We start from the raw sequence: 12,925 nt of genomic DNA, 5'->3' as shown, positions 1-12,925 counted from the left end.
ATTTCCTTAATTTAAAGACAGTTTTCATATCCCCTTTTGCAGAGGATTGTGGGATATGTAGCGAGCGCCTTAGTAATGTCTGTCTCCCTCGGAAAGGCCGGCCATAATAGACTAATTGACCCAGATTAACATGCTGTAATCTTCAGATTAACGTATCAGGATCTGTGACCACTTGTGTTTATTTTGGCTGGAGTGGTTTTCATGATGCCACTTTACCAAAAGTCTGACACTGCAGCTACTTTGGCCCAAATCAAATGTTAAGATTATGCATTTAATTTAAAATAAAGTCAATTTTTAAATGCCTATTAGAAAAATCCTGTAATTCTTAAATCATCAACAAGATGAGAATGAGAAATAGATTGTTTTGAAATAGTTTATTTATATATGACAATACCTTTAAATAAAATAATTGCTTGGGCGACACTGAATGTTTTTTGCAGCACTGTCCATCCAAGACAAAACAAGACGAAACATTGAGGTGCACTGAAAACAGTCAAGTCTGTAGACTCCTTCATTCACAGCAGCCAGTGCTCCTCTAGGTGGATGCACATTGTACGATTTAGTTGAATTTGGCACCAATTGAACCGCTCTACTCACATTTTTAAGATTGAGTAAATTACCAACTTGTTCTTTGCAGACTAATCTTAAAGGTGTGCCTGCTACTTTGGTGCTAAATCATAATAAATTCTAAATATGCATCCAACCCAACGTCCCCTCGTCATTTTAAGCAACTGGAAATCCACATGGTAACAGTCCCAGTAACTTCCTCTACAGCTCTAAGTGGCCTCCTCTTCATTAGGAGTTCCCTCTGTGCTGTTGTCCAGGCTCTGCTGTTTGACGTACTGCTGGAGGAGGGCGGACAGGTGAGCCGGGTGGCGCTGCAGCATGGAGGCTGTGTGGGAGGTCATCATGGTCAGCCCACTGACCAGCTCACCCTGCACAACAGCCACTGATGGCAGTTTGGAGTAGCTCACCACCCCCTGTGCAGTCATCAATGTGTTGTCTATACAGGCTCCTGTTGACAGATGAGCAATGCAGTGGTGGATAAGCTGCAGTAAAATGATCACAATCTGTTCAATGTTTTTCAGTCAAGTTAATTGCTGTAATAACAAGAGTCTCGCTGCTCTGCATGGAGATCCAGATGTTATTTTCTCTCAATAAAAACAATAAGAAAAGACAGTTTGGTGGCGTTATGAAGTAGCGTGGGATCATGGGAGTGGTTGTCTTTACCACCATCGCTGTCAGCTTATTCTGTCTCCCCCTCTCCAAAACAAACGGACCAGGTGATTAACACCAGTAAAAACACTGAAAAAAGCAGTTTCACATTAAAACAAATCAGTGTTTCAGGGGACAACAGAAGTCCCGGAGGGAATGTGAGCAGAGTCAGATTTGCTCAGCTTGTTGCTCTGATAACTTAAGATCCAGATGATCAGGAAGATTTTACCGGGAGCTGGAATTTTTGCAGATGTCTCTTCCTCTTCAAAACAAATGGACTTGCGGAGTTAAACTGGTAAAAACACTGAATAAAGTGTTAAAAAGCAGTGTCTCCAATACTTTTACTTGACAAACAGACTCCTAGGGTAGGAAATAAAGTATTTTGTTCTGCTTTCCATTCTTTTGTTAATAAATTGTTAAGAAATTGTGTTCGGCAAATAAAGTGTTTCTTGACCCACAGACAATTTAAATCAATTTGTATGTTGCTGAATGTGTGATCTTTGTCATATCAAAGTGTCTCCTTGCATGCAGACACATGCCGTAAACGTACCCAGGAGTAACATGTACCGGCTGGACTTCAGACACAACAGCATCTCCTTCACCTTTGGCTCTTTACTAACAAACAGAACCGTGGGACCAACGAACAAAGGAGCCATGTTGGAGTAAACGCCGTCTTTCAGGAACGACCGCATCACCTAAAACAAAGCATGATTAAAGATTAGAATAGACTAAGATTATTTCTAAACAAACTAAGATTACAGGGTTTAAAGTTGTGTAGCATGTTGAGTTTTGAGTGAATGAAAAAAAATGAGTGAGTTCTTATTAACTTTGATTGGTTATTTAACTAATATGCAGCAGCTGTAGAGATGAAGCATTGTTTCACAGCATGGAAAACTATATCACATGTAATATCCAATGAGAAACAAAAACTAGTAACCTCTGGTCCTGGCCCATTTGTTGGAAAGAAATGCTACACTTCCCGTTTTTTTTATGGTTTAAAATGCCAATAAAAATGCAAGACAGAAAGTTTCATGTCACGATTATCTCGGCAAAAATATTTGCAATTCACAATATTTTTCAGATAATCATTACAATATGCTTAAAACTTCAAATATCACTAAAACAAACTATTTGTTTCTGCATGACAATTCCTCTTTTTTTCAATTCTCGATCATGATAGTGGCCTAGACAGGTTTCTCAAGTCATTCATGTGAGGATATTCACAATTACCCCTACAATGGAAATACATCACGATCAATTTATTGTGAGTCTTTTTAATCCGATAAGCGATAAAATCCTATCTTGTCCCGTCACTAACACGTCCATGAAACAGTCATCAGCCTGTGCCCTTGGTCACAGGTCTTTTCTCATCTCTCTCTTTCACCTAATTTTCAATCATCTCTACTGTCTGCTATCTAATTATGTAATTGAAAAAAAAACAAGGTAACATTTATTTTTATTAAGAATACCTTCAAGTGAGCAAACTACAAGGGAGAAGGTAGACGTGCTGCTTGCATGGTGAACTCACTGTAACACTCAATATGCTTTGTACTCTTTAAGGGGCAATATAGTCACAAATAAAACAATCATAGCATTACCTGGTTGGTGAATAACCTGACAGTGATGCCATGTTTATACAGTTTGTATTTGAGAAGAATCATGTCTTGAGCTGTACTGCTGCTGTTCTGGACCACAGCGACCATCTTACAGTCCTGGAACAGGCTCTTCAAATCCCTCTTCATGTTTAACATGTAAGGGGTGCCCTGGTGGAATAAAAGAGAAGAATTTGTCTCATAGTGAAGTGAAGCTGCTAGCCTATGGTTTAAAACAAGAAGAAAAATATGGTTGTTATTATTACCCATAGTATGACTACTACTGAGAACAATAATGAATTAATTTACAGATATGGGTGGAACATTTTCTATATTAATGCCAATGTGATAGAGTTTCGGTAACCATACCAACACTTTTTTACCTTTTGTGATACAATAGTTTGAGGTATAAATGTTTCTTTACAAACAACCCTTTGCTTTAAATTGAACAAAAGAAGCCAAACATCACAAGCAGCGGTTCATTTCCCAAGTTATGCTGAAACAAATCATTCTACAGAGACAGATTTACTTGGGAGAGAAGTAAGCAGCTGTTGACTGTGAATCCTTGATGATATCACAGGTTAGTGTTTCACATCAATCTAACGCCAATACAGTGTACAAAAGTGCATTTATAGACTGAGAACAGTATAGCAAAATAGAAATGAAAGTTAAACTTTAATTACATTAATTGACTAATTTGTAAACATCCAGCTCAAGGAATGCATCAACTCACTAAACAGTGCTGGTTCTTGGCCCTTCATGTCTGTCAGAGAGAAGATGAGAAGGGGGGAATGTTACCTCCAGGTCTTGTCCGATTTTGCGTGGATATGCTCCTGGAGGAATGGCCGGTGGGAGGGGAATGTACCTAGTGACAGCCATGAGCTTCTGTTTGAGGAAGTGCATCGGTTTCCTTTGGCGAGTCACAGATTTGGAGCCGTGCCTCACAATCTGTGTGAGAGGAAGCCATCCTGAAAGACACACAGCTTGTTAAATATCTGCTAAAATAACAGCAGAAGCTGCCGTGCTAACACCGGCTTGTCTATCTGAAATACGCTTTAACTGAAACATAGCTAACACTGATAGCTTTAGAGACTAGAAAAACAGGCAACACAGTACTAACTCGTTACAGACACATAAATAAAGCTAGAAATGCAGTATTAAGTCTACATTACCCTGTTTCGGTAGTAATTTTACACACAAGGTCGCCGCCATCTCTAACAGGAAAACGTTGTTTCGGAAGTGACGATGGCACAAATGCGGCGTTCACTGTCATGTCGGATGAAGAAGAATCACAACAGATTATTGTAAACTGTCATTATTGGTAAATGTAACATACATAAATGAAAAATAACATAAATTACCCCCAATTACATTGGATTTTTATGTGAATTAAGAGTTTGAAACTTTTTTTTAAAGTAATAAAGCTATTGTTAGTATTATTGTTGTTGTTGTTGTTATTATTATTATTATTATTATTATTATTATTATTATTATTATTTAAATACTTAAATTTAAACAAATAGAGAAAATTAAATACAGTAAAATAACACTAAACATGCCAGGGGTCAACATAAATTAACAGAAAGTAACTTAAATGAAAATATTCAATTGGGAGCACGGTTTCACAATTTTAGTACCTTTCTTTCTTTCTTTCTTTTTGCTGAAGTTATTATCTTAATATAGCTCCAACAACATACATTTTCTAGTAGAAGATCAAAATCACAGATAATATTAGCTAACCGTTTACGGGTATGTATACATTTTTAAAACAGATATACAATCGTTTCAGTATTAGAGTCAAATAATGCACAACATAAATCAATATAATTTTTAAATTCAACAAAGAAATAGCTGATGGGGTAACATTGGTGATGACTTTTAAAATAAACTTATTTTACCAAAAAATATAATGTGACGAAACTCAATCCATGGATACAGGGTACTAGGTGGACGGTTTTCCTGTTCGGTTAGTCCTAATTACAGATGTAACTTGAATGCAGCAAAACGCATCGATGTGTAGTTTTAATCATCGAAGTCATCGCTTTTTTGGATTTTGCGTTCAAATCATATCTGCTGTTTACACAATCTTATATTTATTCCTAACCAGAGTCAACGTGTACATATATTCTTTACAATACTTTTTTACGCACATTTTACGAACATTTTGGTCCAGTTATAAAACACGTAAAAGGTTGTTTTACGTAAAGTAGGATGTGCAGTTACGTCAGCGTTAGTTTGACAAGCATGAGGCGCATACTCAGTGCACATTTATTATTGAGGCAGATCAGTTTATTTGGTGGAAATCCTCTGTCTCATGCCTCTTTGACAGCGAGTCAACAACGCGTCTGTGCACTGAATTTCTGCAGGAAATCATCGAGTGAGCCCACAAACATGGACCTGAGTGACATGAGGAAGAAATACAAAGGAGATGAAGATGTGAGTGGCATTTAAAAGGCTGGTGTTACCTGTGTTAGGGTGAAATACACTGAGTCATATTACTTAATCCACTGTCCGGTCTGTGTAACCGCAAGGTTATGATGATTTAAGGACAACGTAGGTGTAAAAATACAGCTGTATGTTATGTTTGTTTGTTTTTAAATCAAACCTGGTTGCCTTGAATAAAGCATGTGATATAGCAGTGTTTTCATGTTTGCTAAATCTTTCAAACTTTAAAACCTATTTAATTTTTTTCAAAAGCTAAGGCACTAGATAAGTAATTCAAAGACACTGACACTGGTTAGCTCAGTCATTTAAGGCCTGCATGAGGTTTATATAAGATTAGTAGTGCGTGTTTACAGTGGAGTGTTCACATTATTGACTTAAAAAGTACTAATACCACACTATGAAAATACTCCACTTCAAGTAAAAGTCCTGCATTCAAAACATTACTTAAGTAAAAGTAGGCTATGTATCAGCTAAATTAGTCAAAGTATCAAAAGTAAAATGTTCCCTGTCAGTGTTTTACTATTATATGATGTTTTTGTATTCATATTACTGCTGCATTAATGTGTATGTTGTATTTTACTGCTATAGAAGTTTAAGGTTGTGCTCATTTTAACTCCCTTATTTACTGTTGGTTAGTTTAATCTAAAGCAATGCATCGTATTCTATAAGATCATCATGTGTTTGTAGCTTTGTCTCTGTGAGAACCATCTAAAAAGAAAACCTTTCATGAGTTTCTCAATGAAACAGCCTGTTTTCAGCTTTGTGATGATGCATTTTTCAGCCGATATAAGAGGCTTTTTAAATACTTTATATAGCTTTAGAAGAAGGAGAATTTTCTGAACACATAAAGGAACACTTCATTCACTTCAGTTTATCACAAACATTCAAATTCATACAATTCATAAAGCTGTCATACAAATATATAAAGGAGTAAAAAGTACAATATTTCACTCCGAGATGAGTAGAAGTATAAAGATGCATAACAATGGAAATCCTCAAGTAAAGAACAAGGGCCTCGAATTTGTACTTATGGTCAGTCTTTGAGTAAATGCATTCCACTTTGGCCTCAGTGCATTCATATAGGATTGATTATGTTGTTCGCAGTGCTTTGAGGAGAGTCAGCTTGTATCTCTGGACCCAATCAAACAGTTTGGAAACTGGTTCGATCAAGCCACAAAGTGCCCTGAAATCGGAGAGGCAAACGCTATGTGCATCGCCACAGCCACCAAGTAGGTAACTGCAACTCTTGAAATAAAATGTATTTTCAGTTTTTCATGTCTAATGTCCACCTTATTTATTTCTGTCCGTACAGAGATGGACGCCCGTCTGCTCGTATGGTCCTCCTGAAAGGTTACAGCAACGATGGTTTCCGTTTCTTCTCCAACTACGAGAGCAGAAAGGGTTCTGAGCTGGTAAGTAACTTGACTCTCTTTGACTGTCTGGCCGTGCGTGACCTTAAAACTAACTGAAAAAGTGAATGTCAAACCATTTTTTTAAAGCTTACATTAATTAACATAATTTAAATTCCCTTCATAAGTCGTCACGGTCTGAGTTCCTGGTGTATCAAATGTAAATGTCATAAAAGTGTTGTAATGTCACTTTGAGCAAAGTCTCTACAGTCATGACAGTATGCCAAACACAGTAGTGCTGAAAACATTAGTCGAATAATTGATTTGAGTTATTTTTGTAATGATTTTTTTATTGGTGAAAATACAGGTGGAGCATAATTGTTTTGAATTTAAGAAAACACATACAATGCACACTTAAAAAGAAGAATGATAGCACAGCTAAGCAACCCCACCAACCTCCTGGATTTGTTTTGGTTTAATGTACTTAGTTTTTATTTGAGCTGTTATTGTAGAAAAAGTGTTAAGTTTCGGTTTGAAAGTATTTTAAGATACAAACTAAAATGAGGTCCAGATTAAAGTAACAGTAATTGAGAATGAACCATCACATTTGGGTCGAGGTAAGGCCTCTTTGAAGGCTCCCCAAACCTTCCTAAACATTGTGGTTATTTTTCTGTCAGGATCTTCTCTGGAGTACAGCATGAAGTTAATTCATTGGTATTGTCTTTTTACTTATTGCCTTCTGATCTGATATTTGTCCACAGGAGAGCAACCCATATGCATGTCTGGTCTTCTACTGGGAACCCCTTAACAGACAGGTCCGCACCTTTCATATGCTCATCAAATTCTGCCTTATTTGTAATATTTCAATAGGTTTCACCACAGTAAATGTTTATAAATGTGTCTTTTTATATGCAGATTCGCATTGAAGGCACTGTGGAGCAAATCCCCTTCCAGAGCTCCAGTGACTACTTCCACTCGCGACCAAAGAGCAGCCAGATCGGGGCCGTTGTTAGCCGACAAAGCACTCCGGTTCCTAACAGAGATGTAAGAACCAAAACGTTACCGTGTTATGTAGGTAAATACATCAACGTTAAAGGCTCAATTTTCAATGTGTCTTTTCTTTTTAGTATTTAAGGCATAAAAATGCAGAACTGGAGGAGAAGTACAAAGACACAGACGTACCTATGCCTGATTACTGGTAAGCCTCAACCTACTTTTTGTTACAGCCAGCAGCGGGTTAGCTTAGCATTAAGACTGGAAGCAGGGGGAAACAGCTAGCATGGCTCTGTCCAACCTAACAGCACTTAAAGCTCACTTATTAACACTTTATAATTAATGAGCTGTAAACTAAAACATGTCCCATTGCATGGTCTAGGTGGGTTTCCTCTTCTACTTAGGGCTTCACAAGCAGTCAGGATGAGGTCTAATCGCCAAATACTATTCACAAGTCTCCTCCTTTTGAGCACATGTCAATCAAAATGTTTGTTTACTCAGAATGAAGTCTGTCCTGGTTGAAATACTCTTACTGTCGCTTGTTAACAGGGGCGGCTACATCGTCAAGCCTTTCCTGATGGAGTTCTGGCAGGGTCAGACCAACAGGCTTCACGACCGCATCGTCTTCACCAGGCCGAAGGACGAAGAGTCTGCGCTGGGGGAGTTTGAGCACGCTGCCGAGGGAGGCTGGGTGTACCAGCGACTGTCCCCGTGAGAAGTACCTCATCAGACTGTCATGTGCAGGGAAGGAAATTCATTGATTAAAAACTCTTCACCTCACTGAATCTAAGCGCCCATCTGTAGGTACTGATGGAGAATCATGTGATGTTGATTAAATAGGTGCCGCTGTGTGTAGGATTTATCAACGGGCCAAATGTCTTGTGTTGTCTTTTTGTTCATTTTTTTGAGAGGTGTGACACAACCTGACTGCACCGTAAAACTTAACGTTTCCACGTATTTATGAAACGAAAACGCTGTGAGAGAGAGCAAACTCCAACTGGTCTTGCCAAATAATGATTGACGTTGGTTTTACAGCGGTGTAAAGCTTTAGGTTGTGATACTGTGTCTCATTTCTTGAAAAGCACAATCTGTACCATTGATGCAACTTTCTGTGGTCCTTTTTCAATGTTGAAATAATTGGTAACGGTTGTTTATTGTTACTATAAACACTCAATTTTTGCGAAATTGTACTAAATTAACTTCTGACCACATATTAAAGAGGTAATGTTAGCAATTCATTTTAAGTGTATTGAACAACTGTCTCCATTTTTCCTTATAAGTATTAGATTACATACCAGGAAATGTACAGGCATCTGTGTCTTTCTAGGAAATTAGATTATAGGACCTGTGTTACTAACTCATTATGAATTGATGGATGAATTGACAATGGATCTAACTGCCTTTTAACAATGAGATTAAAAGAGCTGGTGCTTTGAATTGTGCCAACTATTGTGTATATTATGTGTGTCTTGTAATATATGTATGATGTTTACTGGTGGAAGAATGAGAATGTTATTTGGACTTAAATGAAGTGGAATGGAGCCATTAATAAAGTTTAATTTGTAACTGAGGACTACGTGCATGTTTGGCCAGCAGGTGTCAGCAGCAGCACAACACCTACACACATCAACACAACAGAAGACTCACAAGACAAAGAGAAACACAAAAATCAGTTTTCAGGAAAGGTTTAATATAAATTTAGTAAAAAAAATTCAAGCTGCAAGTTGCTCTTTAAGCAATATCAGCTGATTTGTCTTGAATGACCAGAGTCAGTCTGTGAACTGACGTAAAGATCGCCATATTACAAAATGTAGAAGCAGAGCACTGCGTATCAAATGTCAGTGTCTGCTTACCATCACCATGTCAACAAAACCAACCAGTAGCACACGGGCTCAGGTGAAAACAGACTTGTCTTGGTAACCTGAAACCAAGAATACGTTGCTTAAATCATTGATCTACAGTTCATGTTCAAATGATTGTGACACATATATTTCTGCACAAATACAAAGTGCTCTTTCTATATTAACTCATCTTGTTACATTTATTAAAAACAAAATACGTTTTTTTTTGCTTCCAGAAAAGGTTACATAAACAGCTTGTATTTAAAATAATTATTTACCAGATGTAGAGAATCCACAATGTTTCCGACATGAAAATCAAAATGCTTTGGTCGTGAAAATGTAATACAAATTGACTGTACTTTGGTTGCACTGTGCGCACACATTTCTTTTGTATTGATTGCGTAAGACATAACAAAAGGGCTTTTGATTCCAACAATCTACATCCATAATAATAAAAATAAATGTACAATAATGTCATTCATAGGGATGTTTGCATGAGGTGAGACAGAATGTGAAGATAAATAACAGAGAGAGAAAATGAGACATAATAAAAAATGTCTCCTGTACTTTGTTTAATGGTTTGCTGATACCAGCTGTTTGTATAGGTGTGAGTCCGTTGGTTACGGTATCTATGGGTGTGGTGCCTTGTGTTTATCCAGCTTGCACGTTGCACATGTAGCGCCACATGGTTGTGCTTGTGTATATTTCATCCTTCATCTCAGCCTTTAAGTGTGACACTCATTTATGACACATGTGGGATCAAGTACGTGCATGTGTTTGTGCTATTTGTCAGTCTTCTTTTTATGGTTCTCGTCACTGAGGCTGTGCTCTGCGAACAGACTTGGGTTCTCGGCCAACGTGGCACGGACCTTCTTCTTCTCCTTGAAGCGTCCAGAGTGGGAGACTTTGACGTGGCGGCCCTTGGTGGCAGATTTATCCACAATCTTCTCGAGCCGAGCATTGAACTGGCTGTCCATGTTGTCTGCAGGGGGATTGTTGCTGGAGTGCTCTTTGTTTCCGGTGTTACTGCCATACTCCGCTGGGATCTCATACAGGACCTTAGATTCAGATTTCTTCTTGCGTGAGAAGGTCAGCTTCCACCAGCTTGGTTCAGCCATGGCACCAGTAGAGGCGGAGGGGACTGACCTGAAGAGCACAGAGTACATGACTGTGAAGAACATAACTTTACTGACAATGATTATATTTACACCAGGTATTAAACAGTTTAGCGAGCAGACTGTCAGAGATACATAAAATGCAAGCAGCAGTTTGAGTAGTTCCTCCTCTGCTTGCAACGTTCTTGTGCCACTGCCAACACATATTAACATACTTGAACAATAAGATCTATTAAAGGAATCAAGTCCAGACTCTGAACAGGCCTGTAGGCGATGTCCTCTGCAGAATCTGGGTTTTTTAATAACCTGAGGAGCATTCAAATCAATCATGGTGGTTTTGAAGGCTGATTCAGGTTCTTTTTTTTTAAATTTGAACGTTTTTGAGGCAAAAAAAATGTAGGAATTATGTAGGAAGAAAGACATTTACTGAGAACATTAAGGTTAAGTGGACAGCCAGATAAAGATCCATGAAGTCATTCACATCACACATATATTACATTTTATTCCACATTGTCCATTATACAAAAAATGTTGCCAGGGAATTAGAGGCCTCGATTTACAAAATGTGCATTTATGTAGAATTTGGCTTTTAAAAATTAGATAAAAGACCTTAAACCCTTAAGGTTTTAAAGTTTTGCTTGGGGAATTTGAATTTATGACCTCAGTATTTATCACCTTAGTATTTACCAGCTGTGCCAATTAAGCAATGAGCGTTAATTGGCACAGCTGGTAAATCTTCTTTAACATAATCAGTGTGTCTGAGAAGTAGGCTGCTCACATCCTCTACTAGAGAAAAGCAGCAATAAATTATAAATGTAGTAAAAAGAGCAATATTTCCCTCTGAGATGTCGTGGAACAGAAGTACAATAGCATCAAATGGAAAGACTTGAACTAAGTACTTGAACATTGCAGTATACTTGAGTACATTTACATAATTACTTTGACCATAACCTTAATTGTAATATCAAAATTAGCAGTAAATTTGGGTTTAATACTGTATTGTGTGCTGCAAATATATATTGATAATACAATAATGTTTTAATGTGACATCCTCATTATTGAGGCAGTGGTAGAATGTAACTTAGTTTGAGGTATGTGTACTTTACTTGAGTAATTCAATGTTTTCTTCCTTTATACTTTATACTTTAGTTACTTTCAGATTCAGATTATTAATAGAACATATAAATCCAATAATTTATGATTTATTGTTATGAATTAATCTACCAGGCAGAATATAAAATAGTTCAAATAAAGTCTACTTTTACAAGTCGCAATATTTGCGATGCTTACACATTAATGCATCAATATAATCCAATAACATAATATGACCTCGAAATGGGCCATTCTGCATAATGAGTACTTTTACTTTAGCTATTTTAAGTATATCCTGATGCTAATACTTATTTTACTTCAGTAAGATTTTGAATGCAGTACTTTTACACAGTAGTATTGCTACTTTTACTTAAGTAAAAGATCTGACTCCTTCCACCACTGTCCGCAGGTTCCACTTATTAAAGAACAGTTCACATGTCTCAGTAACTATGGATGGCTTCTTTTTGACGTTAGTAGGTGTAACCTGACGGGAGGAGGACACCTGACACTCATAAATGAATCATCATCTGAAGAGTATCCTCTGTCCCCTCCCATGTGATCTGATATGAAGTGAGAGAGAAAAATCGACTGACGAGGGAGCAATCTGTTGTCTTAATGCTGGAGGAGCTCATAAACATGTTATACAACATAAAATATCCCTTGGATTGTTGAAGTCACTTCTGCCATTTTTCACAGTTTTTATAATTTGTTATACATCAAACGATAAATCAATTACTGTAATCAGGAAAGAAATTGCAAGATTAATGGAATATAAAAATTATTATTGATTATGGCCACTTTCTAATTACAACACCAACCAAATATATTTAACATCTTTTAAAGGATCTCCTTTAATTCTTACAATTTTTTCAAATCTTGTTTCTCATAATTGTAGAATTATTTTTAAATGCACTTCAAACTGGGATAGTTTCCAACTTTGAACTGCAAATGAAACATAAATATGTGAATAGAAACAAGGCTTTTAAACTGCATTTTATGAGTTTCACAAACGTTTTGGTTTCTAGTTTATGAGCGCTGACAGGAAGCTCACAAGCCTGTTTTGGTGTGGTCATTTTATCATGTATGCAAATACCCAGTCCATGCCCTCTGCAGAAACACTCATCTTACTCTTATCGGAGCCATGTGATGTTTGGCAACTGGCACGAACAAGCAGTGCCAAGGTTCAGGGAAGCCAAACAATTGATTTAATGTTATGATAGAATTTGTATAGTACATTTAAAATTGTAATATAAGCACTCCTTCGGGAACATTGTAAGAGCTCT

The 12,925-nt window shown here is 37.2% G+C and overlaps 3 protein-coding genes across 4 annotated transcripts in view; 1 reads left to right on the top strand and 2 right to left on the bottom strand.

Annotated features, from left to right (window-relative positions):
* Positions 1 to 355: 355 nt before the first annotated feature.
* Positions 356 to 4,096, bottom strand: mrpl10 (mitochondrial ribosomal protein L10). Its single transcript, XM_029455558.1, has 5 exons — positions 3,980 to 4,096; positions 3,606 to 3,775; positions 2,814 to 2,978; positions 1,766 to 1,910; positions 356 to 1,015 (listed from the first exon to the last, which is right to left on the bottom strand). Exons 1-5 carry the CDS (start codon positions 4,017 to 4,019, stop codon positions 777 to 779), a joined length of 759 nt encoding a protein of 252 aa, XP_029311418.1. The 5' UTR covers positions 4,020 to 4,096; the 3' UTR covers positions 356 to 776.
* A 732-nt stretch (positions 4,097 to 4,828) lies between these two features.
* Positions 4,829 to 9,165, top strand: pnpo (pyridoxamine 5'-phosphate oxidase). The gene is made up of 7 exons (XM_029456368.1): positions 4,829 to 5,243; positions 6,357 to 6,481; positions 6,565 to 6,664; positions 7,363 to 7,416; positions 7,517 to 7,645; positions 7,729 to 7,799; positions 8,144 to 9,165. Exons 1-7 carry the CDS (start codon positions 5,019 to 5,021, stop codon positions 8,307 to 8,309), a joined length of 870 nt encoding a protein of 289 aa, XP_029312228.1. The 5' UTR covers positions 4,829 to 5,018; the 3' UTR covers positions 8,310 to 9,165.
* Positions 9,166 to 9,649: 484 nt separating this feature from the next.
* The window catches only part of prr15lb (proline rich 15 like b), a 6,294-nt gene continuing 3,018 nt past the window's right edge, over positions 9,650 to 12,925 (bottom strand). Inside the window, exons 1-2 of one of the 2 annotated variants that reach the window (XM_029456691.1) lie at positions 11,048 to 11,178; positions 9,650 to 10,581 (exon numbers count right to left, since the gene is read on the bottom strand). In XM_029456691.1, coding sequence (XP_029312551.1) covers positions 10,218 to 10,581; positions 11,048 to 11,061 — 378 coding nt within the window. In that variant the 5' untranslated portion in view covers positions 11,062 to 11,178 and the 3' untranslated portion in view covers positions 9,650 to 10,217. Of the gene's footprint in view, positions 10,582 to 11,047; positions 11,179 to 12,925 lie in introns of those variants that run through there. The other variant, XM_029456692.1, reaches the window with a different exon arrangement.

This window comes from Cottoperca gobio, chromosome 19, assembly GCF_900634415.1.
Source record: "Cottoperca gobio chromosome 19, fCotGob3.1, whole genome shotgun sequence".
NCBI lineage: Eukaryota > Metazoa > Chordata > Actinopteri > Perciformes > Bovichtidae > Cottoperca > Cottoperca gobio.
The sequence above is the reverse complement of the archived record's forward strand: the minus strand, read 5'-3'. Positions and strand labels throughout refer to the sequence as shown.